The 23500-nt window shown below is 37.1% G+C and overlaps 2 protein-coding genes across 7 annotated transcripts in view; both read right to left on the bottom strand.

Annotated features, from left to right (window-relative positions):
• The window catches only part of LOC149081040 (MFS-type transporter SLC18B1-like), a 58867-nt gene extending 47671 nt beyond the window's left edge, over window positions 1-11196 (bottom strand). Inside the window, exon 1 of one of the 2 annotated variants that reach the window (XM_089237795.1) lies at window positions 10761-11196. In XM_089237795.1, the coding sequence (XP_089093921.1) occupies window positions 10761-10976 (216 nt within the window). In that variant the 5' untranslated portion in view covers window positions 10977-11196. Of the gene's footprint in view, window positions 1-469; window positions 799-10760 lie in introns of those variants that run through there. The other variant, XM_089237794.1, reaches the window with a different exon arrangement.
• Window positions 11197-16454: 5258 nt separating this feature from the next.
• The window catches only part of LOC149081039 (RNA-binding protein 25-like), a 61185-nt gene continuing 54139 nt past the window's right edge, over window positions 16455-23500 (bottom strand). For all 5 annotated transcript variants that reach the window (XM_089237791.1, XM_089237790.1, XM_089237793.1 and 2 more), the window contains 3 exons: window positions 21852-21998; window positions 18762-18872; window positions 16455-16800 (listed from right to left, as the gene is read on the bottom strand). In XM_089237791.1, the coding sequence (XP_089093917.1) occupies window positions 16777-16800; window positions 18762-18872; window positions 21852-21998 (282 nt within the window). In that variant the 3' untranslated portion in view covers window positions 16455-16776. The remainder of the gene's footprint in view (window positions 16801-18761; window positions 18873-21851; window positions 21999-23500) is intronic.

Below are 23500 nucleotides of genomic sequence, written 5' to 3'. Positions count from 1 at the left end.
CTTCCGCCACCAAGTCCTGATTCTGGCAAAAAGGACCTTGTCCTTTGAGTATGAAGTCTAGAGAACTGTTACGTTATTTAAGTGATGGATGGGTTCTGTCCCGTAAAATACGGGACGTATATGCACCTTACATCTCCTTTACTCCCAGTAATTCGGTAAACTCGACACATAGCCATTAACCCCACACCTACGTAGAATGATACTTTCAGCTGAGTACGGGGTGCCCGGTGGCCCCATGAGACTACTGAGACGGCCCTGCCAAACAAACCCCTCTCTATCCAACGCCGGCCACGGGAAAAGAAAAAAAAAACCATGATGGACCACTTTCATATCGCTCTCGTATAAAACGATCGATGCCGTAGAGTAGTCGAAACGCGCGCCCCCGTAGACACTGTAGATGTAGATCAGGCTCATCCGTAAAACGGTAAAGAAATAGATTTCCGCGATATAGATATATTTTCGTACTCACCTCGGCCGGGAAAAAAGGTGCCAGTAGGGAATAGCAGGTGCCGAGGAACAAATTGCCGTACACCAGCGATGCCAGTATCCTCATTTTCCTCGGAGATAAATTGCTCTCCTTTTTCTCCACCTCATCCTGTTTTTCCTGGGCTTTTTTCCCGTTAACTTGCTCAACGTTCCCATTATCAGCTGTCGGTGACGACGACGGCTCCGACGTTGTGATCGCAGTGGTATTTATCGCCGGGCAGTCACTGTCGGTAGTCATCGCGTGCGGAGATCAACGTGTGTGAACACAACACCGAGATGTGTGTGTCTATATTTAATACCGGGATAAGAGAGAATTGTACCGAGAGAGAGAGAGAGAGAGACATACACACGCCGCTAGGCGAGGATACACGATAGATGGCGCTGCTAAATTCTAAGAAATGGATTTTCTTCCCCTTTTTCATGTCTTACAGCTGATTCATAACAACAACAATAAGAATGACCTTTCATTTATTATCGAGAAAATGGATTAATAATTCTAGTTAGGGATCCGAAACGGGGGAGTTAACACAGGGAAAATAAAGAAGAAAACAACTACTTATGCTGTTGTGATTTTAAATTAATTCATTTTGCATTTAATAATCGAATAAACAAAATTGGTATATCAATTGAAGAATTATTTTATGAGCCGGAAAATTAATTGTTGCAATAACATGGATCGTGACTCACAGTTTGGGAACTACTGCTTTATGGGATTATGTAAAAGAAAAATCGATAATATATAGGTTAACTCAGGGGTCTTCAACCTTTCAGACATGGCGGGCCAAATTGAAACTTCCCGCGGGCCACCGACTCATGTAATTTAGTGGCATCTTAATAGAAGGGGCCAATGGGCTACCCCCCCCCCATCCCCGAGTTAAACAGGGACAAAAATAATTGAGGACTTATTTACTCTGAAATTATTTCTTTTATTAATTATCTATTTTGATTAGTTTTCTGAAATAATTTTTTTTCACTGAATTCAGAAAAAGTTTTTGATTAATTAATAAATTCTCAGATAAATTTCAATCTAAAATCACTTTAAATGATTCTGTAGTTATTGATTGCGGTAATTCCGAAATTTCATTTTCGTTCTCAATATATTTTGAAATCATTTCTTTCAATAATTATGCAGTTATTTTTGTATTGATGGCGAAGTAATTTCTCTCATTGATTTACAAGGTTTTTTTTTTCACTAATTCTGAAACAATTCGTTTCAAAAATTCCAAAATTGTTCCTTTTATTAATTCCGAGTTTTCATCAATTTGTTCAGAATTTTTTTTTTTTTCATTTATTTTGAATTATTTCTTTCAATAATTTTGAGTTTTCATCAATTTTTTCAGAAATTGTTACTTGCATTTATTCTCGAATTATTTTTCCATTTATTCTGGAATTATTTTTCCATTTATTCTAGAATCATTTCTTTCATTTATTCTAGAATCATTTCTTTCATTTATTCTAGAATTATGTTTTTTCATTTATTCTAGAATTATTTCTTTCATTTATTCTAGAATTATTTCTTTCATTTATTCTAGAATTATTTCTTTCATTTATTCTAGAATTATTTCTTTCATTTATTCTATCATTTACTCTAGAATTATTTCTTTCATTTATTCTATCATTTACTCTAGAATTATTTCTTTCATTTATTCTATCATTTACTCTAGAATTATTTCTTCCATTTATTCTATCATTTACTCTAGAATTATTTCTTTCATTTATTCTAGAATTATTTCTTTCATTTATTCTATCATTTACTCTAGAATTATTTCTTTCATTTATTCTATCATTTACTCTAGAATTATTTCTTTCATTTATTCTATCATTTACTTTAGAATTATTTCTTCCATTTATTCTATCATTTATTCTACAATTACTTTTTTCATTTGTTCCGAAATCATTTCTTTCATTAATTCCGAGTTTCATAAATTTTTTCATAAATTATTTCTTACATTTATTCAGAATTATTTTTTTCATCAATTAAGAAATTATTTCTTACATTTATTCAGAATTATTTTTTTCATCAATTGAGAAATTATTTCTTTCATTACAATTAGAATCGATCGTTTATTAATGTTTTCAACCATTTTCTGAAAATGATCGGCAGGCCACGACAAAAAGCTTCGAGAGCCAAAAAAGCTTCGAGTTCCAAACGTGGCCCCGCGAGCCATGCCTTGAAGACCAATGCAATAATGGGTCCTGACCTACAGTTCAGTGATTAACGAAATTAAGTAAAAAAAAAACTTGGTAATACGTTAACTCTTGATAAAATCAAGAAATAACTGTTTTGACTTCTGGGAAAATCTCGAGGAAGCACCTCGACATTACCGCATTGGAATGCATTTGTTTTAATGGAATATATCTTTTAACTTCCTTGAATAGGACAAAAGATGTCCGTTTTATGAAGGACGCTCATTAGAGGTTCGCTTTTTTTTACATTTCCTTATATTTCTTGAAGGAACACAATGGTGTCTAAATTATTTGAACTTCACTGAAGATAACAAAAAGAAACTTTGTTCTTAGATTTTGAAATGGAAATTATTAATTGTTGTTGGAATTTAGAAACAAAATATTTAAAAAAAAAGAAATTATAAAGGGAAAAATCATCATTGTAATGGTTTTTTTAAATAAACGTATATAAACACTTAACATCAGTTTTACACAATCATTTTTACCATGCGGTCTTCCAAGATAGATTTTCATGGCCTGTATAATCGATGAAATAAATATAACCTCCGGGCTATGGTTTGGGGAATTGACTTCCTGGAAACATGGGGACGTGAATTGATGGACAATGGCCAAATAGCCCGAGAGTTGAATATACAATATTCCAAAAAAAAAAAAATGGGGGAAAAACTTTTTTCCATTTTTTTTCTTAATATATTAAATGTTATTTTTTATCTTTATATAAAATTCATTTAGCATCACAAGGTAATGCATATTCTAGTTCTTTTTCCCTCACCAGTTCTGGATTAATATATATATATACTTGTCGGTCATCCTCCGGTGCAAGTGCTATGAAAAATTTTCATTTGTATTCGTTTTACTCTATAATATAAAATCACAAACTCGAAAAAGGCCTGTTTCTAAGCAACCGAAATTAGTGACGATTTTATGTTACGGAAATGGTTGACGGAAATCTGTTACTTTTTTGTGTTACGGAAGTCGGTTACGATTTTGGGTCAAGTATTCATTTAACTCTAGCATATATCGGGACCCATTATCGGGGGCCCTGGATTTTATTCGTTGGTAAAACGAATACAAATGAAAATTTTTCATAGCACTTGCACCGGAGGATGACCGACAAGCTTCCAAGTCGGGGCCCCATGTTTACAGGTTTCGTTTACAGGTTACCAACCCCCCCCCCCCCCGTATATGTATATTTATTTAAACTGCCTTTTTTTCTTCCCTTTTCCTTCTTTTTTACAATTTTTACTTTCCATTGTTATTTTTTCTTGTTTTCAGTTATTTTTTCTTGTTTTTACTTTTCACAGTTATTTTTTCTTCTTTTTACATATTGTTACTTGTTCATGTTTTCATAGTTTTCTTTTTTCATGGTTATTTTTTCTTCTTTTTGCAATTTCTTCTTTTCATAGTTATTTATTCTTCTTTTAATTTACATAATTTATATTTTGTTTTTTTAGTTTCCGTTATCTTTTTCCCCCTTTAAATTTGTAGTACTATTTTCAATTGATATATCTATTCTATATTCCCTTCTTATAAGATTTTTTTTTTAATCTTTATCTCACTAAGATCACTCCTATGCTAACACACGGTGATGTCCCAATTCGTCCTTTCATTTCAGCAAAATAGTGTTGTTTCATTCTCAGATGATAAACCTTAACGGGGGGTGGGGTGGAATATGATGTCTACTTCGGATAACATAATATGCTAAGTGCCCATTGTTCATTGTACCTACACTGGTGTAAGAAATTAAGAGAATTTGCAGACTTGGTCGATTATCTCTAGAACTACTTAACCGATTTTAATGAAATTTGATATGTACATACATTGATACAATACAAAACAAATAACCATTCAATAATTGTAATGTACGCACGCATGATCGTGCGTAACACTCGTTGGAGTCGGAAGGTATGAAACAGCGGTTGCAGAATAAACAAAAAAAATTCGTTAATAGATGGGTTAATAGGGGGTATGGTCCCCTCTTACAGATATACAGGTCTTGTAGGGTGATTTCATACTTGAAATAAGGCAGTTTATCATTTCCTGTGGCAATTGGTCCCACTCGTTCAGTAACGCTGTTTTCATTCCCTGGATGGTTCCCGGAGGGGGGTTGCGAGTTACAATTGCTCTCCCAGACATGCTCTACAGGGTTAAGGTCTGGAGATCTGGCAGGCCAATCCATCCGGCGAATATCCTCACTCTCTAGAAAATCGTCGAGCAGAAGAGTTATGTGGTATTATTAATGTGACCTCGCGTTATCGTCCATTAAAGTGAACTCAGGCCAACTGCACTCCTGAAAAGGCGAACATAGGGCTCCAAGACCTCACACCAGTCACAGTGCCTCTTTCAAAGACATGGAGAGGTGTGCGGCCATACATCATGATGCCTGCCTGGGACCATTAAACCTCTTCCGCCATAATGGTCGATTTCGCGGACATTGGAGGGTAGGTAGCGGGTCCCTGGTTCTATCTATATGAACGTACGGCGAGAATAGGTTCGTAGGCTGAACCGGGATTCATCAGTGAAGAGAACGGTCGCCCATTGACCCATACTCCAATCTCTATGCTCTCTGCACCATGATAAACGGATTCTCCTGTCCGTAGAAGTGAGCGGGACGCAAACAGCAGGTCTTCTTGCAAACAACCCTCTCTCATGAAGTCTTTTGGAAACAGTCACCCTTGATACACGGGTTCCTGTGGCTGCATACAAGTCACGAGAGAGCTGAGAAGCTGTAGCACTCCTGTTACGCCTAGCTATAATCGACAAATGGCGATCTTCTCTGGCCGTCGTGGCTCTTGGACGACCTTGCCCAGGCTTTCTCTCGATGGATCCGGTATCCTAGAACTGTTTCCATAAGTTACACACGACGCTGGGCGTTAAATTGAACTCTCTACAAATCTGGACTTGAGATTGGCCCGCTTCTAGCCTCCCCACAATTCGCCACCTCATTCCATCATCTAAACGTTGGTGGTTACTCATTTTTACTGCTACAATTTGAAATTAACCGATTGCTGCAAAATAACACCAAGAAATTCGCCGAGGTGTGCTAGCGAACGAAATGCATCTTAACTTGCGCGCGCTTATAAAGCCTGTTTCTTTACTGGCTCTCCCTACACACACGTGTACGCTTACGTATTTGACATACAAGATTTGCATTTTTGTCTAGAAGCAGTGGTTTTACATTCAGTTCAGTTCTTTTCATGAAATTCGATAAAATATGTAAATTCTCTTAATTTATTTCACCAGTGTATTATACTTGGTGCTCATTGGCTACCTAACCAAAGTAAAAAAATTACTTAATTGACTTAAAAATGAGAAGCGCAAATCTTGAACGGAGATTTTTTTCTTTAAAAAATATGAATGACGCAGAGTTCAACATAAAAAGAATACTACCCCAGTTCCCCGAGTCGAATGGGGCCCTACAAAAATGTACACTCATTTTGCGTAATAATAACCCTTTCAAGAGGGGCACCCAAGAAAAAGTCTGCCCCGGAGCTCCCGAGATGGAACACTACAGTTGCTGATGACTCCTATATTTACACACACTTCAGGTCACTCTTTAGATAGCCAACTGAAATGATTCCTCAATCTCTAGGTCCCTCCAATATTGACACACTTTCTAGATCCAGTCTTGTTCTCACACACTCGCTATGTCGCTCTCTTGGTCACACACACCTGGCTTCTCACTTTCTCGCTACAGTCGATATTTTGTCACTCAAACGCTCCTTTGGGTACTCACTCAGACCTGTCCCTCGCTCTCTAGGCAGATGCTGATTTATGGTTTCGTCGCCCTTCCCATTCTACTCTAATTTTTTTTGAAAATTCATTAATCGAATTTGTCGCCCTAGGTTATAGTTCCTTAGTCTTCCCCCTTCCTTCGTAAATACGCCTACCGTGTAAGTTACCTCTACGTTTTCAAAGACCCTGGTTTTAAAATAAATCCAGTAATGCCCGATTTACTTCACCCCATATTTACGTCGGCTCGTCATAAAAATGATTTTTTTTAGAAATAGACGCACTTAGAGCAAATCTTGAAGGTTTTGACGTCGAAAAAGATGAACGTTGCATCTGTTTTGTTTTTTTCCCGACCTATATGCCCCCTTTTAGAATATTCAAGAGCAGGGGTCTTCTACGTGTGGCCAGCGGGCCACATTTGGCCCTCTGAGCTTTTTTCGTAGAAAACCGATCATTTTCAAAAAATGGTTGAAAACACTGAAAGGCGATTAATTCTTAAATTAAATGAAACAAATAATTCTAGAGCCAATGAAACAAATAAGTTCGGAATTAATGAAACAAATAAATTCGGAATTAATGAAACAAATAAGTTCGGAATTAATGAAACAAATAAGTTCGGAATTAATGAAACAAATAAGTTCGGAATTAATGAAACAAATAAGTTCGGAATTAATGAAACAAATAAGTTCGGAATTAATGAAACAAATAAGTTCGGAATTAATGAAACAAATAAGTTCGGAATTAATGAAAGAAATTATTTCGGAATTAATGAAAGAAATAATTTTAGAATTAATAAGAAAGAAGTGCAGAAATACCAAAATAAATAATTACAGAATCACAAAAATGAATGTTTACCGAATCATTCAAAGTGATTTTTCGGATCAAAATTACACCTGAATCAATTAAACTAATCAGAAACTTTTTCAGAATTGGTGAAAAATTGGTGCTTGTAATTGGGAATTAATCAAAATTGATAAAAACCGAAATAAATAATTGAAGAATAACGAAAAATCTTCAATTAATTTCGCCGTTGTTCGATTCGGGACCCCATTGGCCTCTTCCTATTAAGATGGCACTAAATTAAAGGAGAAGACCTTGTAAATCTGGAGGGCGTGGTAGACCAGGTCAATAAAGGAAGGGTCTTATCGCCTAAGTAATAAAAGATATCGCGAGTTCGATACCCGGTTCGTCCTTGTCAGAAAACTTTCCTAACACAGGAGTACAACAGAAACGGCGACATGACCGCAGAAAAAATTGATACCGCAGGGAATCCCCCATCGAGGGGTTAGCGCACCAACCTCTCGATGAGTATAAAAAAAAAAAAACAAGCCTGCCGTTTGGAATCGGCAATAAATTGTAGGTCAATGTCTAAAATTAGCCCTCGTGTGCAGAAACTGTTCGTGGTGCGACAAAAATGATCAAAAGTAAAAATCTGGATGCTATTTTACAATTATACTACATTACCGAAAGTCTGTATTCCTTAGTTTAGACATTTTCTTGAATTTCTAGAAAAATAAAGGGCAAGGTCACGTGAACTCTATATTTGTACTCATAATTTCCAGTGAAAATTTATTCACGTGTGCATCTAAGAGACCGACAAAAAATTAAATAAGAAAAACAATTATTTTGATAAACCCTGTACAATCTGTACAACTTCAAATGCTTTGTAACTTTAACAAATGAGGCGTTCAGAGCAAAAGTGGATCAAGTCCAGTAAATTCTGATTTAAAATTGAATTGGCACCTTAATTATTGTTTTTGAATTTTCATATTATGATCCATATTTAAGTTAGTCTTCATACTACAACAATAAAAAGAAAATTATCCTCTAAATCACTTTAGGATTCAACTAGTGTTAATAAACTTCAACCTTGATCATCTCAAAACTATAATTAATATGGACTTGATCCATTTTAGCTCTGAACGCCTCGAATATTGTACTAACTTTGTGCAATACTTTATGCGCATTTTCGTGAGAATAGCACGTTATATCGATGAATAAATGTTTTCTATAAAAATTACAATTTCCATCGCATGTTTTATTTATTTATTTTTTTGCTTATAACATGCGGATTTTCCAACCGATTTTTATGAAATTAACAGAAAAATTGTTGCTATAAATGAGATGAATTTGTAGAAATTTAGAATTCGATAATTCTTTATTCAATGAGGTATGACTATGTTTAGTATATAATTTTTAGTTGCCCATGCGCAGAAAATATCTATTTAATTTTTTAGTAATTTGGTTGTCAGATATATATATAGGTGCAACTTATATATAAAAATTCAAGATGAATGTCGTGAAAATTCAAAAAGATATATGCGATATCGTGAGCTGTAATTTAAGTGGGTGGCCGAGAGTACCTGGATGATAAGGGAATCTCCACAAATTGGTATTTCGTTCAGTTTCTGCCATTTGATTATTCCGTTCAGTTTCTGTCATTTGATTACTTCGTTCAGTTTCTGTCATTTGATTATTCCATTCAGTTTCTGTCATTTGATTACTTCGTTCAGTTTCTGTCATTTGATTATTTCGTTCAGTTTCTGTCATTTGATTACTTCGTTCAGTTTCTGTCATTTGATTATTTCGTTCAGTTTCTGTCATTTGATTACTTCGTTCAGTTTCTGTCATTTGATTACTTCGTTCAGTTTCTGTCATTTGATTACTTCGTTCAGTTTCTGTCATTTGATTACTTCGTTCAGTTTCTGTCATTTGATTACTTCGTTCAGTTTCTGTCATTTGATTATTCCATTCAGTTTCTGTCATTTGATTACTTCGTTCAGTTTCTGTCATTTGATTATTTCGTTCAGTTTCTGTCATTTGATTACTTCGTTCAGTTTCTGTCATTTGATTATTCCGTTCAGTTTCTGTCATTTGATTACTTCGTTCAGTTTCTGTCATTTGATTACTTCGTTCAGTTTCTGTCATTTGATTACTTCGTTCAGTTTCTGTCATTTGATTACTTCGTTCAGTTTCTATCATTTGATTATTCCGTTCAGTTTCTGTCATTTGATTACTTCGTTCAGTTTCTGTCATTTGATTATTTCGTTCAGTTTCTTCATTTTGACATGTATGATTTTCAAACATTTCTGTTATATAGCATCAGACATATGTCTTCGCTCGTTCGCATAAAGCTGTGCGCTTATTTTTGAAATAATCAAATGACAAATAATCGAAATGCCAATTTCTTGAATATCCCTTATCATCCAGATACTCTCTCAGCCAGAAACTTAAATTACAGCAGGGTCGTAACTAGCATTTTTGCCGTCCCCACAACTTTTGAATTCGATAATTTTATAACGGTGTTCTTTGTACCCCCTAAAAACTTCCGCCATGCGCAGTTGCTCCCCCCGCCCCCTCTAGTTCCGGTAGCCCCAGATAACCAAATTACGAAAAAATAAAATAGACATTTCCTACGCATGCGCAACTAAAAATTATTTTTTTACTAATCATCACTGAGCTATAGGGTTTCCTTATAGCTTAGTACTAAAAACATACTCATATCTCCATTGAATAAGGAATTGTCAAATTCTAAATTTCTATAAATGACATCTCATTTATAGCGTTAATTTGTCTGTGAATTTCATAAAAATTGGTTGAAAAATCCGCATTGTATGAGCAAAAAAAAAACATGCGAAGGAAATTGGAATTTTTATAGAAAGCATTCCCATAAATGTATATTCGTCGATGTACGTGCTATTCTCATGCACAACGTATTGCACAACGTTAGTACAATATTTTGTGGAAGTTACGTTTTGCCGTCACATTTGCCGTTTCTTATCGTGTGCAAAAAGGGTTGATCAATCTTTTTTTCTTATTTAATTTTTCGTCGGTTCCCCCTAAATGCACTCGTGAATAAATTTTCACTGGAAATTATGAATACAAACATAGAGTTCACGTGACCGAATTTTCAGAGCGGTTTGCCCTGTATTTTTTTAGAAATTCGAGAAAATGTCTAAACTCTCAAAAGGACACAGACTTTGCGGGCACTATAAATATACAAATACCCTCAATATATAAGTTGATTGCCCGCGATGTCTGTGACAGGTTAAAGACACCCCCCCCCCACACCCAGTGTCGTCTTATCGCATGGGCCAACCCAGGCACGGCCCGGGGGCCTCACAAAAATGCAATCTAGTTGAACTTGAGAATTTGCCAGGTAGGGCCTCAGAAAAACCTCTTGGCCCGGGGGCCCATGATGCGCTTGAGACGGCCCTGCCCCCCCCCCTAGATTTAGCCCCCTTTTTTCGGTCATTTTCTCACATTTCGGGGGGGGGGCAGACCCTCAAGTCCTTGTCGTCCCCTGCCAAGTCCCCCTCCGATATGCAAAAAATATACGCATATCTTCGACTTACCTCTTCCGGGAAGAACGGTGCCATCAACGAATAGCAGAATCCGAGGGACAAGTTACCTAAGGCCAGGCATGCCATGATTCGAATCTTTTCCGGCGTGAAATGAAATTTCGGTTGACATTCACCATTGTCACCACTGGTGCTGGGTATAGCGCCATAGTTTTTCGGTTTGTTAGAAGCGGTTTCGGTGGATGTTTCAGCAGGACTGAGAAGAGTCATTTTCGGAAATTAAATAACACGAGACTTTTCCGATGTGATGCGTATATAGAGATATAGTCCTAGTAGGTACTGCATAAAAAAAGTCAACACAGGTAATCAATTAGTATGCAGGTTCGAGTCGCATTGAATGCCGATATGTCAGAGGCAGTCAATCGACAAACGCATCGATTGGAAGAAAAACACGCGAACTGGTTTGTTGAAAACAACACAAATAAAAAAGAAAAACGTGCTAGTGACCTGACCAGAATTACTAATTATCAGCTTTCACTTTATTTAATCTCGTTGATTCATCTTATTTATCGGCGTAGTTAGGATGTTTATCTCCTTGAACACATCTCGCTTATCATCCCTAGGTACATACGTCCTTTGACATGAATTTTTATTATTACGTTGCTTTTAACTACGGCAATAATCCCCACTTCCGAAAATAACTACGACTGTAATGTAAAAAAGTAATAGGTAAAAAAAAACGCAAGCAATTCTTTCTGTTACTTTTATTAAAAGCAATAGGTGGTGGGGAGTTGCACAATAATAAGAAAAGAAAGAATGGGCAGCGTGAAATAACACTGCCGCAGTTATTTTCGTTAAAAAGTCAATCTTCAAAGGCGGGGGGGGGGGGAGACATATGGCCCCGGTTGAGAACCACTGCTGTGTATAGTATACATTCAAACTCAAGTAAATTTTTCACATTATCTGTAACGACTTAGCTTATATTTATATGTTATTGCCAAAACCCGAAGTGCGGCCAATTGGCCAATGTTCGAATGGCAGAAATTATTCGACATTGGCAGGTCATTTCGCGAAGTGGCCGGAGATCCCTGGCCAAAACTCGATGTGTTGATGTAAGACGACCCGGTAGGAGACACATATATATTTTTTTAACCGCCAACGTGTGATACATTTCTATGTATAGTATAGCAGCTATGCTGGATTAGCCCCCTAGTGACGAGAGAGAAAAAAGTGAAATTTGATAGAAAAACACTATATATAAAAATAATTATATAAACATGGTTTTTTCTGCCGAATTTTGGAGGAAACAACGTGATTACCGCATCGTGACTGCGGCTTGATGGGTTGCCATACTAACATGGACATAATTAGCATGAAAAAATACGGCAACTTGACGATAATCCCGAATCATGTATTTTATTTATCGGACTTTGGCCAGGGATCGCCGGCCAGCCAATGTCCGAAATTCAGTCATTTTCCAGGTCAATATTCAGTTGGCGAAGTGGCCGTCCCCGTCGCGAATCTAATCGGTCAATTTCGGGCTTTGGCAGTATCTGCTAGAGGCGATTCCAAAGGAATCAGCATTTAGAGTGGTTTGCATCCTAGTTTTTGTTTCTGAATAGGAGTGAGGGTAACTCTCCTCCCCCACGACCTCCCACAACCTAATGCAGGATTTCTGTGTGGTGGATTTATTGATTAAAAAAATCAAAAAATGTCGAGAATCGTCCCAGACTGGAGCCGTGTCAGCTCAATCATTTGGAAGGGGCATGCTCTTCCTTTAGCGCACAGCATTAGATGTTAGCGAGCAAACAATGGTATTCTCAAAGTAGATGCTGCGATTTTCTTCCAGAGCTAATTTTTCAGACGAGAGTGCATAGTTTCTCAAACTTTTTTTTTCCATCGCCCCCTTCTTCAGAAATGTTTTTCTTTCATCGCCCCCCCCCCAACTTAAGTAAACCCATAGGATCCTATGTTAAATCCGTAGCTTCTATCGCCGCCGGACCATTACATCGCCCACCAGGGGGCAATATTGCCCACTTTGGGAAACACTGGACTAATGTATAGCAGTGTTTTCTTAACCTTCTTTAACTCGTGGCCCACTTTGAATCATATTTTTTTCTCGTGCTCCCCTTGTCTTATCCAGGGCCCCCCCTCCCCCAGGAGGGATATCCTTCTTACTTACTAAACTGAATTTAGTTAAAACTAAATTTATGACGAACAAAAATCTTATAAATAAGACGATCTCTAACTCTTCTCAAGAGAGCCGAACTCTTTGGAAAAAGTAGGTCTGTGGGACAATTCAACGAACCCACAATGGATCGCCCCTCCGGACACTCGTGAGATGGGACCGCTCTTACCCTGGGCTAGAGTGAGCTTATTTTGCCGGGGTTCTATGCATGGTCGTCTCACCATGATTCCTTGGGAAAAGTGGTGTTCTGGGCCCCATACAGGGTCGTCTTAAGAGCATCATGAGCTCATTTTTGTGAGGCCCCCGGGTGGGCCCATGCCTTAAGACGGCACTGGCCCCATACTTAGCTTACATATTTGTACACTTATATTTTCGAAAATCATAGTGCCAGATCTCATCATGTATAAATCATTGCACAACAGCTCACACCCAGAGCTATTGTGTACAACTTTCCCTCCAACTCCTAGGTCGTATCAGAAAGCATATGAATACTGGCCCCGAATGACAGAGTAAGTTTTCATTTCTCGTTGAGGCCTGGGGGCATAGATTAAAATTGTCCTGGTTCCATATGGACAACTCATCAGCTGGATTCTGAACGTAGGCGCACATTTTTTCTCTACATATTTCACTTGAAAGCTTTCTCTTCACAACTCTGTGTGAAGAGCCCCCTCATCATTTGTCATAGACCCCCAGTACCAAAAGGGCACCCGGTTGAGAACTACTGGTATATAGCGTCTGCCTTGCCTGGAGGCAACTTTCAGGTTCTTATATTCTGGGAATTTCAACAGCGATTGGTCAAAGCATGTAAACCCGTGGAAAAAAAACAAAAAAATCTCATATCAATGGAGAGAGATGTTCCAGGGTGGAAAATTTCCCCCAGGAAAAAAAAACCAGGAATTCCAGAAACCTGAGGAGGACAATAGGGTGAATTTTCCAAAAATGCAGGACGACACTTGAAATGACATTAAAAAAGAGGATGTCTGGTAGCCCTACTAGATAAAAACCAAAAACAGAAGCTAAAAAATCAAATCAAAAGCAGATCCACAAAGATAAGCTATCTGGTCTCCACCGGGACTCGAATGGAATACAAGAGGGCTTGGGTTCGAGTCCCGATGGAGACTAGATGACTTTTTATTCTGAGTTCGCCTCAGCATAAAATCCAGAAAACATCTGCTTCCTTGATATATTTATTGGACTGAGAAAAAGTTGTCTATTTCTACCATCGCACCTGGGAACAATTTGCTATTTTAAGTTGAGAGAGGCTACTAATGCCTCTACTGCATCGCCTTGTGCCACAGTGCGTGAAATAAGGAAGGCAGGGTCGTCTCCAGTGGTGTATAGCAACATGCTTGCTCGGAATGTACGAGGGCCTGGGTTTGAGAGTCCGGGCAGAGACCAGATGACTTTTCTTTCAGGGTTCACCTCAGCATAAAATCTAGAAAATATTTCCTAAAAATAAGAGAATATTCCAAGAAAACACAAATAAAATGTTTAAATCGGGAATGTTTCATTTTTGCAGCTATGAATGTCCAAATCCGTTGAGCATATTTCGTCGAGAAAAATACGGCCAGGAATTTGTAATCCTGAATATAGGAAATCGCCCATCGTCACCGCCTAGCACTGTGGAAAAACGTAGAGACATTTCAATTCCAAAGGCTATTTGACTATCGTTGTCCTACTCTTCTTTCCGCCTATGCCATCTGTTGTAGAATTGGGAAGTGACAACATCAAGGGTGTGCGAGTAGGCATTCCTTTTTTGTTTTTGAATCTGGTAACCCTACCGTGCATGAACAAGCATCTCAGCTGATAGCTCAAGACGAAATTGGCCACCAGATGGCAATTTATAGTGACATTCTCTCAACGGTTTTCTTAACTAAAACAGAACAGCTTTTTTGGACATTGACAATTGGACTAGCATAATTACTTAATTTTTCATGTCTGGCAAGTATGAGAACAAACCAGTATTGTATGGACCTAATCAATCTTAGGTTTAAGTGTGGATGTAGGTATTAAGAGTCATCAAAACAAGAATGAAACATTCAAATCCTCAGAGAATTAGAATATTTCGTGCTATCTCCAGTTAAAGCGGTACGCTTTAGTTATATATAGTTGGGCAAACAATAGTATTCCCAAGGAGAGTGCTATGGAGTTTTCTTTCAGACTGCAGTTTTCATACTAGCCTAAAGCAGGTGAGGCTACGGCAATGACAGCATCTGTCCTGCTCGTAGGCAATTTCTCTCTTTTGTTGTGTGTGGATTTTGGTCAAATCATTTAAGAAAAATCAAAGCATACCCAAATGTAGACCTGCTTTGTGCAACTTTTTCACGGAAAGAATAAAAATTTCCAAAAAAATATGAAAATGAAGATGTCTCGTGATCTTACTCAAAATTGTCTTTTGGTACACCACACACATACACAGCACTTTTTACAAGACATAATTCACAGGCACCTCATGATAATGAGATTGGGTACTATGATTTTTGGGCGGATGTAAATTAGTGTTCACAAGCATCTGAAATTATTCGGACCAGTGGGTGATAGGCATGATTTATACATAGGAGATTTTGATTTCTGAATTAATTTTGAAGATTTTCTCATTAGCATACTTATGGGGGGCTTAGCAGCAGGGTTTAAGCTGTGGTCGTATTTTGCGAAAAATGTGAAACAAAATCTTAGAATGCAAAAGTAGTAGCCGCCACTTTTACAAAAATGCATACAGGAGGTACGAAACGAGAAGACATCCAACCATAAATCATTAGCATTGTAGCATTTTACTTAAGTTCCCCCCCCCCCCATTTTCACTAAAATAATTTTTTATCTAGCTTAAATCCTGCTTAGCAGACTATATCCCAGAGTGGTAGCAAATTTTAAGAATGAATGGTTGCAAAATTTGTATACTCCCCCTCCCTGTAAAATCAATAGATCCACCTCTGCCTAGATAGCGAGGAACTAGGTTGAGTTTGTAATCACACATGTGAGTAAACCTAAAACGTTACCTAGAGTATGTGCAAGCATTGCAAGTGACCAAAAAGTGAACCAGAAAGTGTGGGAGTATTGGAGTGACCTAGAGAGAATGAGAGCATTTGAATAACTCAAATTGTGACCACGAGTGTGAGCATGGAGTGATCAAAAGAGTGAACAAGTATGAGAGTACTCACAACAGAGTACAAATATGTGAATGACCAAACGAGTGACTTAAAGAGAGCATGGGAGTCACCAAAAGAATACACAAGCATGTGAGTAACCGAAAGAGTATGCAAGCATGTGACAAAAAGAGCGACTGGGAGACAGAGGCATATTTACAGGGTGTGGGATATGGCAAATCTAAAGAATGAGTTGTCAAGAAAATTAGACCAGTATGGGAGAAGAGTGGCAAAATCATAAATGCACCTTTGCTCTCGCTCATGATACTACAAAATAACATTAGTACTCTAACACCCAGTAACTAATACTACTCTTGCATCAAATGAAGAAAATTATTCGTTCCACAGTGAGAGTAACAGATTCAGAAGATTAATCGCTGACAAATCCAAAAGTTACAATGATACAGACACCAAAAAGAGAAAAAAAGAAGCGCATATTTATTTTCAGCCAGCAGTGTTTCATAAATATCAGACAAAAAATAAACAATAAAAAACAACATTCCGTGCTTCAATGAGGAGTCCAATGTTTATTCTGTCATTTTTGCAACAGTTTCCTCAGCAAGCGAGCAATGTTCCTTCACAGAATGAAAAATGAATCTTTTCAAAATATACAACAAATCAAATTTCACATTATGATGATTCCTACATAATTACAAATGTAAAGTTTCCAAAATGTTGAATGGCAACGATGACACCAGAACAATAGACATGACCTTAGCCCTAGTCGAGTCTGCTACAATCATGACTTGCTCTGAGATGTCTCCTGCAAACAAGAGAGATGATAGTGTAAGTTCACTTATGCAATAAAAGTCAAAGGTTTTTTTGTGCAACTGAAGAATAGAACATTAGAAAAACATCTGCTATAACATTAATTACATTACACAGCAATGTGGTTGGGACAAAATATTCATTCTTGATAAAGAAAGTTTGCAAGTACTTGTCAGTCAGTCAATCTTTTAAAATGAAATGCAGCGGAACTTGGTTAATTTAAATTATGGATAATTCAAACTTTTACAAAACTCCCCTTGAGCTTTCTATTTAATTTTTTGTTTAATTAAATTTTTTTTTTTAATATTTTGGATAATTTGTAGTTGGAGGGGAAAAAATTCTATAGGCAGTCAGACATCGCAGTATCTCATGACAAAGTTGTTATACAACAAATCTTGAAAGGCCAATAATCCATAATTCTGACTTAATTTCAGCACACTATGGATGCCATTTCTTTTTTTCCCCCATCTTGAGTTTGGGTTTGAACTGCCATGCTTGCATTCTGTCTGCTTAAAAACATGTAAAGAAATGTGGAGCCAGTCCTGAAGATAAAGAAAGGCTTTATGATAGACTTTCGATAAAAAATGAGTACTTCTTTCTTTGAAAACAGTACCCTTTGTATACTAAAATGTACATGAGAAATCAAACTGCTTCTTATTTTCATAATTTGCTTTTCGCGTTGGATTTATTTTTTTCAGCAACTCAGTTCGACAAAAAAATTAGCATTGTTGATCAGAAACCCGTATCTCTCTACGATTCAACAAAAGTGCTTGATTGACGAGTGATCTATTTCAAATAAAATGAATTGTTTGTATAGGAAAATACTAAAATGCTAATTTCTAAAAATTTTAAGTGTTCTTTTCATTGATAATATTTGATGTTCATTTTAACATTGTTCAGCTGAAGTGCATCACAAATTTTTATCACTTAATACAAATTACGTTATTCACCCTGTGGATATTTACAATTCAAAATCTGAAATGTTTATTGTCATTTTAAAGTACAAAAATTAGTTATATAAATTACTAAAATTTGGCAAACAGTTTCGTAACTGATCATCAAATTTAAATAATTAAGATATTTATTATCTTACATGAATATTGATGCTTAAGTTGCAACTTGTAGTCATTTTACACAAATCCAGGATAGATAAATTCAATAATTTGAACTTTTTCCAGTGACTTTGGACTTAGAACCAACCAAGTTTGGTTGTATTGATGTTTATAAACATCAGGGCCCCTACACGAGGTTTGCTCAAAAAAGTATCCAACCATAATTTTTTGTGCTTAAACCATTAAAGCTGGGAGGCATGGTTTGGTGCATGTATGTAGGTGATCCTAGAATGCACGCTTGAATTTTTTCCTGCCTGCAGAAGTTGCCAGTCACCTGCAGATTGCTGATGAGTGAGGAAGTATAAGTGAGCAACGTCACATTTCCGGTTTTTGACAAAATGGCAGAAAAATTTGAAAAATGCTACTACATTGTGTTGGAGCTGACAATTGTGACGCAGAACCTCTTGGCAATGGTTGTGCATACTTTAGCATGTCCTGTGAGATATCAAAAAAATGGAGATCTTGCTTCTGCTTGATAGCTAGAAGCTTTGAAACAAACTTTGCCGAGATTCTCTTGAAAAGCCCAAATTGTAAGACAAAATAGAATGATCGGATCCAATCTGATGCTTTTCTCACCTGCGATTTCTCTCTTTTCAATCAGAATTTTTGCTATTTAGTGTTTTATTTTTCACTTTCTTATGTAAAAACTCCCTATCTCTAAACTTTTTTCAGTCATGTTAGTTTCGAGATAGAAAGTTTTGATAGCATAAATTATAGGCTGAAGAGAAAGACCGTTCCGAGACACTAATTTAAAATGCAAATATTTTCCAATACAACTACTACTCAACCGCACATGCACTTTGTCCACATTTAAAATGTGAAATACTGAAAAAACGGCACTTACTTGTACACCTGTTTGTGACTTGCACACAAGACCCAACTTTTTTGCTTCTATTTCATAGATCAGTAACCGCCACATCTTTACAATGAATACTTCAGCCTCTTCGTCCAGAACCTGTAAATGATTTAGCAACATGAGACAAAAAGTAAAGGAAGTTCTACAACTGCAAAAATATGACATAATAATAAAATTGCATCCAGAAATTTAAAAAAAAAAAGTTATATAAAATGAAAGAAATAAATCGTACAAAACAAATCTAAAAGAAATTAACCCATAGACTGGGTTAATTTTGAACCCACAGATTTCCGAGGCTTAGTTCATCCTGGACTGGAGTATGCTGTAAGGTTTTGGAGACCATACCTGCAGAGGGACATAAGACTTGGTTGAAGTGGTGCAGAGAAGAACTACGCATGTCCTTATTGGCACATGGGGCTTGAGTTATGAAGAGACTTTATTTTTTGAATATTTTTACATTGGGTGAATATGCCGGATTTCCTTCTCACCAAGTTTTTAACTGGACACGGAAATTTTAAAACTTATCTCAAAAGATTCAACTTAGGAGAGAGTAACATATACAGTTACGGAAAGGGAAAGAAGGACCCTTCTGATTTTTCAGTGTTCAAAGGTGACAAATTCAGAGAACTGTATTTGAACGTGATCTACGTATGCTATCAATTCGATGGCCACCAATACCATCGAAATTGGTGTACTCAAAAGAAAGACTGTGTGCCCCTCGAAGATTTGTACATAGCATTAAGAACTGAGGCTTCTGTTTTCTTTCTTTCATGTTTGTAATTATACGTGAACACTTTATTTTCATTTTCTTCTTTTACATATTTTTATATTATATTTTTCAGTATTTTCATGATTACGTCTTTTTCTTTCTTTTACTTCTCTTTTTTTTCTCCTTTTATTACCTCTTCAATTTATATATATATATATATATATATATATATATATATACACACACACACATATACGGGGTGATTATAAAAGAACTATCCCGACACACGGGCCCCTAACTATCATACCATTCACAGAAACTGAACGAAATTTTGGCATAAGGTATTTCGAGGTATGCGCTCAAGAATGATATGGAAAACAACAGTGTCGCTCTAACAGTTACGGTTACAGTGAGAAAATTTCGAAAATATCAAATGGCAACACCAAGTTTTTTGTATTGGAATGTGATGTCCATACTGAAAAACACTAAATAGTGTTGGAATGGCACCTGTAGCACGAAAATGCCCGGAGCTAGGCAAGGAAAAAGTAAAAAGGACTTTGCCGTGCACCAGAGCATTAATGTTCGTCACACCGTTTGAGATCCCAGCCTGATTAGTCCTCCACAAGGTCATGTGAAACACAATAAAATGCTTTATTTTATGCTGCTTCTCTGTCCTTATTGGTTGTCCTCACTTTTAGCCTATCTACCGCCGGTGATTTTCATGCTACAGTTGCCGTTCGAACGCTATTTATGGTTTTTCACAATGGAGATTGCATTCCAATACAAAAAACTTGGTGTTGCCATTTGATATTTTCGAAATTTTCTCACTGTAACCGTAACTGTTAGAGTGACACTGTTGTTTTCCATATCATTCTTGAGCGCATACATCAAAATACCTTATGCCAAAATTTCATTCAGTTTCTGTGAATGGTATGATAGTTAGGGGCCCATATGTCAGGATAGTTTTTTTATAATCACCCTGTATATATATATATATATATAATTTTTTTTTAAATTTTTTTTAAATATATATTTCAATTATTTTAATTATTATTTTTTATCTTTTTTTCTGTTTACTTTCATTCTCTTTATTTATTTTTTATCATCACTATTATTAGTGTTTTATTTTCTTTGAAAACCATTTTTCTCTTTTGTATAGAGTATTATAATTTTTTTTTTGTTTTCCACGGTAAATATGCTGATTGCAGCATTATACATGGTCCTATGTTATACCATGTGGTGCATAGAGAGATGTCTTTGACACAAAATTTAAAAAAAGGGGGGGGGGGAAAGAGAGGTTTCAAACGTAACAAAAAATCAAGCAGAGCAAAAACAGCTGGAATTCATGAAATTCAGAAGGTTGTATTGAACGACGTAGAAACTAAGGGTTTTTTCCTTCAAAATTTTATCCCTAAGGGAGAAATACCGAATAGCAGTCGAATATTCGTCTCATCTTTAATAAGGGGAGGATTCAAAGATTATTTATTTATACAATATTGTTTGGCCAAGGCCGCCACAAGAGGGTGCAGTGATGGGATTTGACATGGGTGATTGATGCCACATACAAAATCAGAGATTGAAGTACAGTCTACAGAATTTAATGGAAGGTTGTTCCAATTGTACGGGGGGAACTAAATATGAAGCAATCTGTGGATGCAAGAAAGGGTTTCAATTTTTGGGAGTGATTGAATCTAATGGAAAAATGTGAAGATTTGATTAGAATGTGGGTAGTGTCAGTTTTAAAACAGCCGTGGATAATTTTGAAAAGCAATGATAGGTGAGCAATATATCTAGGGGAGTTTAAGTGAGAGGATATCAAGTTGGTGTTTGAGCTGTGTTGTGGAAACAGAGGAAGACCAGCAGTTTAAAATAAAGCAGGTAATTTATTTTGTGGATAGATTCCAGCTTATCTATATTGTTTTGTGTATAGGGATCCCAAATTTCGCAGGCATAGGAGAGAGGACAGGAAGGACATAAGTTTGGAAGATTTTTAGATTATATGGGGCAAGCATCGCTGAGCACAAACTGCTAAAGCTATAAATATGATATTTGGTTAGTATTATATTTTATAATATAGATACTCATTAAGATGAGATTTCTAAAAAAATCAACCACCAAGGGTGTCATGTGAGGGGTTCAAATGTTATATGGGGAAAATCATCGCAGAGCAATTTTCAGATTACCACATCCATGGGAGTGAAGCCTCGGGTAACAGCTAGTTACAATATGGATCTTTTTTCATTTACACAAGGTGAAAAATAATGACATCTCCATTAAGCAAACTTGTGAAATTGCACTTGCATTTATTCATGCATTATCTTTCGCATGCAAAACTTGACTAATTAAAATAAAATGTCATAAATTATTACCATGGAAACATCATCTAATATGCTTTGTGCTGCACTCCCAGCCATAACCTTAGAGCAGATGAACTCCACCAAAGTTGGCTCCTCTTCCCCGATATATTCGATAATCTTCTTGTTGATCCATGGCCTTATTCTTTTTTCCATGAGTGTCTACAAATGACGACGACAAAAAAAAAGAAAAGAAAAGCGTATTTGAAATAAAAGAGAAAATACAGTGAAACCTGATTTGTCTGCCTATTTTGACCATTTTCAGTGTCTAAACTTCTGGGCTATAAGTGATAACAATCACTTATGGGGGAAAACAAATCTGGTTCAACCTTAGCCTCAAAATAAGCAAACAGGAAAAACCTTCGACGGAAAAAAAATGATAACACAAACAAAAGTCCTGATAACCATAAACAAATTTCTTTTTCCCCATGTTTGGTGACTGGTACTATTATAGAAGTCTGACTATAGAATATATCACATTACCAAAATTATTTTTAAAAAAACAAGTAACCTCTATACACTATCTACCAATAAGTATTTGGACACCTGTGATAGAAAAGAAAAATTAACTTTATTCAAAATCAATAGTTGGTACAGCCTCCACGAGAGGCTATTACAGCGTGAACCCTCCGGGGCATACTTTCCACAAGTCGTGTGACGGCTAGTGGTATTTTCTTCCACTCTGCTTGGAGAAGACATGTCAGTTCCTTCACCGATTTTGGACAGGTAGGGCACCCCTTAATTTGGCGATCAAACTCGTCCCAGAGGTTCTCGATAGGGTTCAGATCTGGGCTCTGGGCAGGCCAGTCCATTCGATGAACCCCATTGGCACCATACCAAGCCTTGGTTAACCTCGCAGTATGACAGCTGGCATTGTCGTCCTGGAAGTAACAGGGGTCCACCCCGTAAAACTGCAACAACGTAGGAAGCACATTGTCATCCAAAATAGTGCAGTAGGCATCGGCGTTGAGCTTACCATTAATGGGGACCAAGGGTCCCAGTCCATACCAGGAGAAACACCCCCAGACCATAATTCCACCTCCGCCGAACTTGACTGTTGGCACAATGCATTCTGGCAGGAGACGTTCTCCAGGCAGACGCCAGACCCAAACCCTGCCATCCGAATGGTAGAGGGTGAACCTTGATTCGTCGCTCCAAAGAACCCGTTTTCACTGATCTACGGTCCAATTTCGATGTGCTATGCACCACATTAATCGAGCAACGCGGTTTGACTTTGTGATCAAAGGCTTATGGGCAGCAGCACGACCATGAAAACCAATCAGATGTGCTTCCTTACGGATGGTATTCATTGAAACAATACTCCCGGATGCCTGTTGAAACTCCTCGCGGATGAGGGCCATCGGTTGGGTGCGGTTCTTCTGAATTTCTCTGGACAGCACCCGTCGGTCTCTATCTCCCAGTCTCACCTTCCACTTCTTAATCACATAGGCCACTGTCAATTTTGGGTACTTCAGCTCGCTAGATATGTCCCTGAAGGATCGGTCATTTTTGTGATACCCGATAATTATACCTTTCTCGAAATCAGAGAGCTCCGAACTGCGCGGCATCTTGCATGCGACTAATGCCGATGTTGTTTCCTACACGATATATACCGGCGGAGGGTGTGACGTATCTCAGGACCGCAGATATCGTCATTTGCATAG

This window comes from Pholcus phalangioides, unplaced genomic scaffold, assembly GCF_987345545.1.
Source record: "Pholcus phalangioides strain wild (caught in Gottingen) unplaced genomic scaffold, Ppha-v1.0 ptg000010l_1, whole genome shotgun sequence".
NCBI lineage: Eukaryota > Metazoa > Arthropoda > Arachnida > Araneae > Pholcidae > Pholcus > Pholcus phalangioides.
This window is presented reverse-complemented; position numbering and strand designations above follow the sequence as displayed.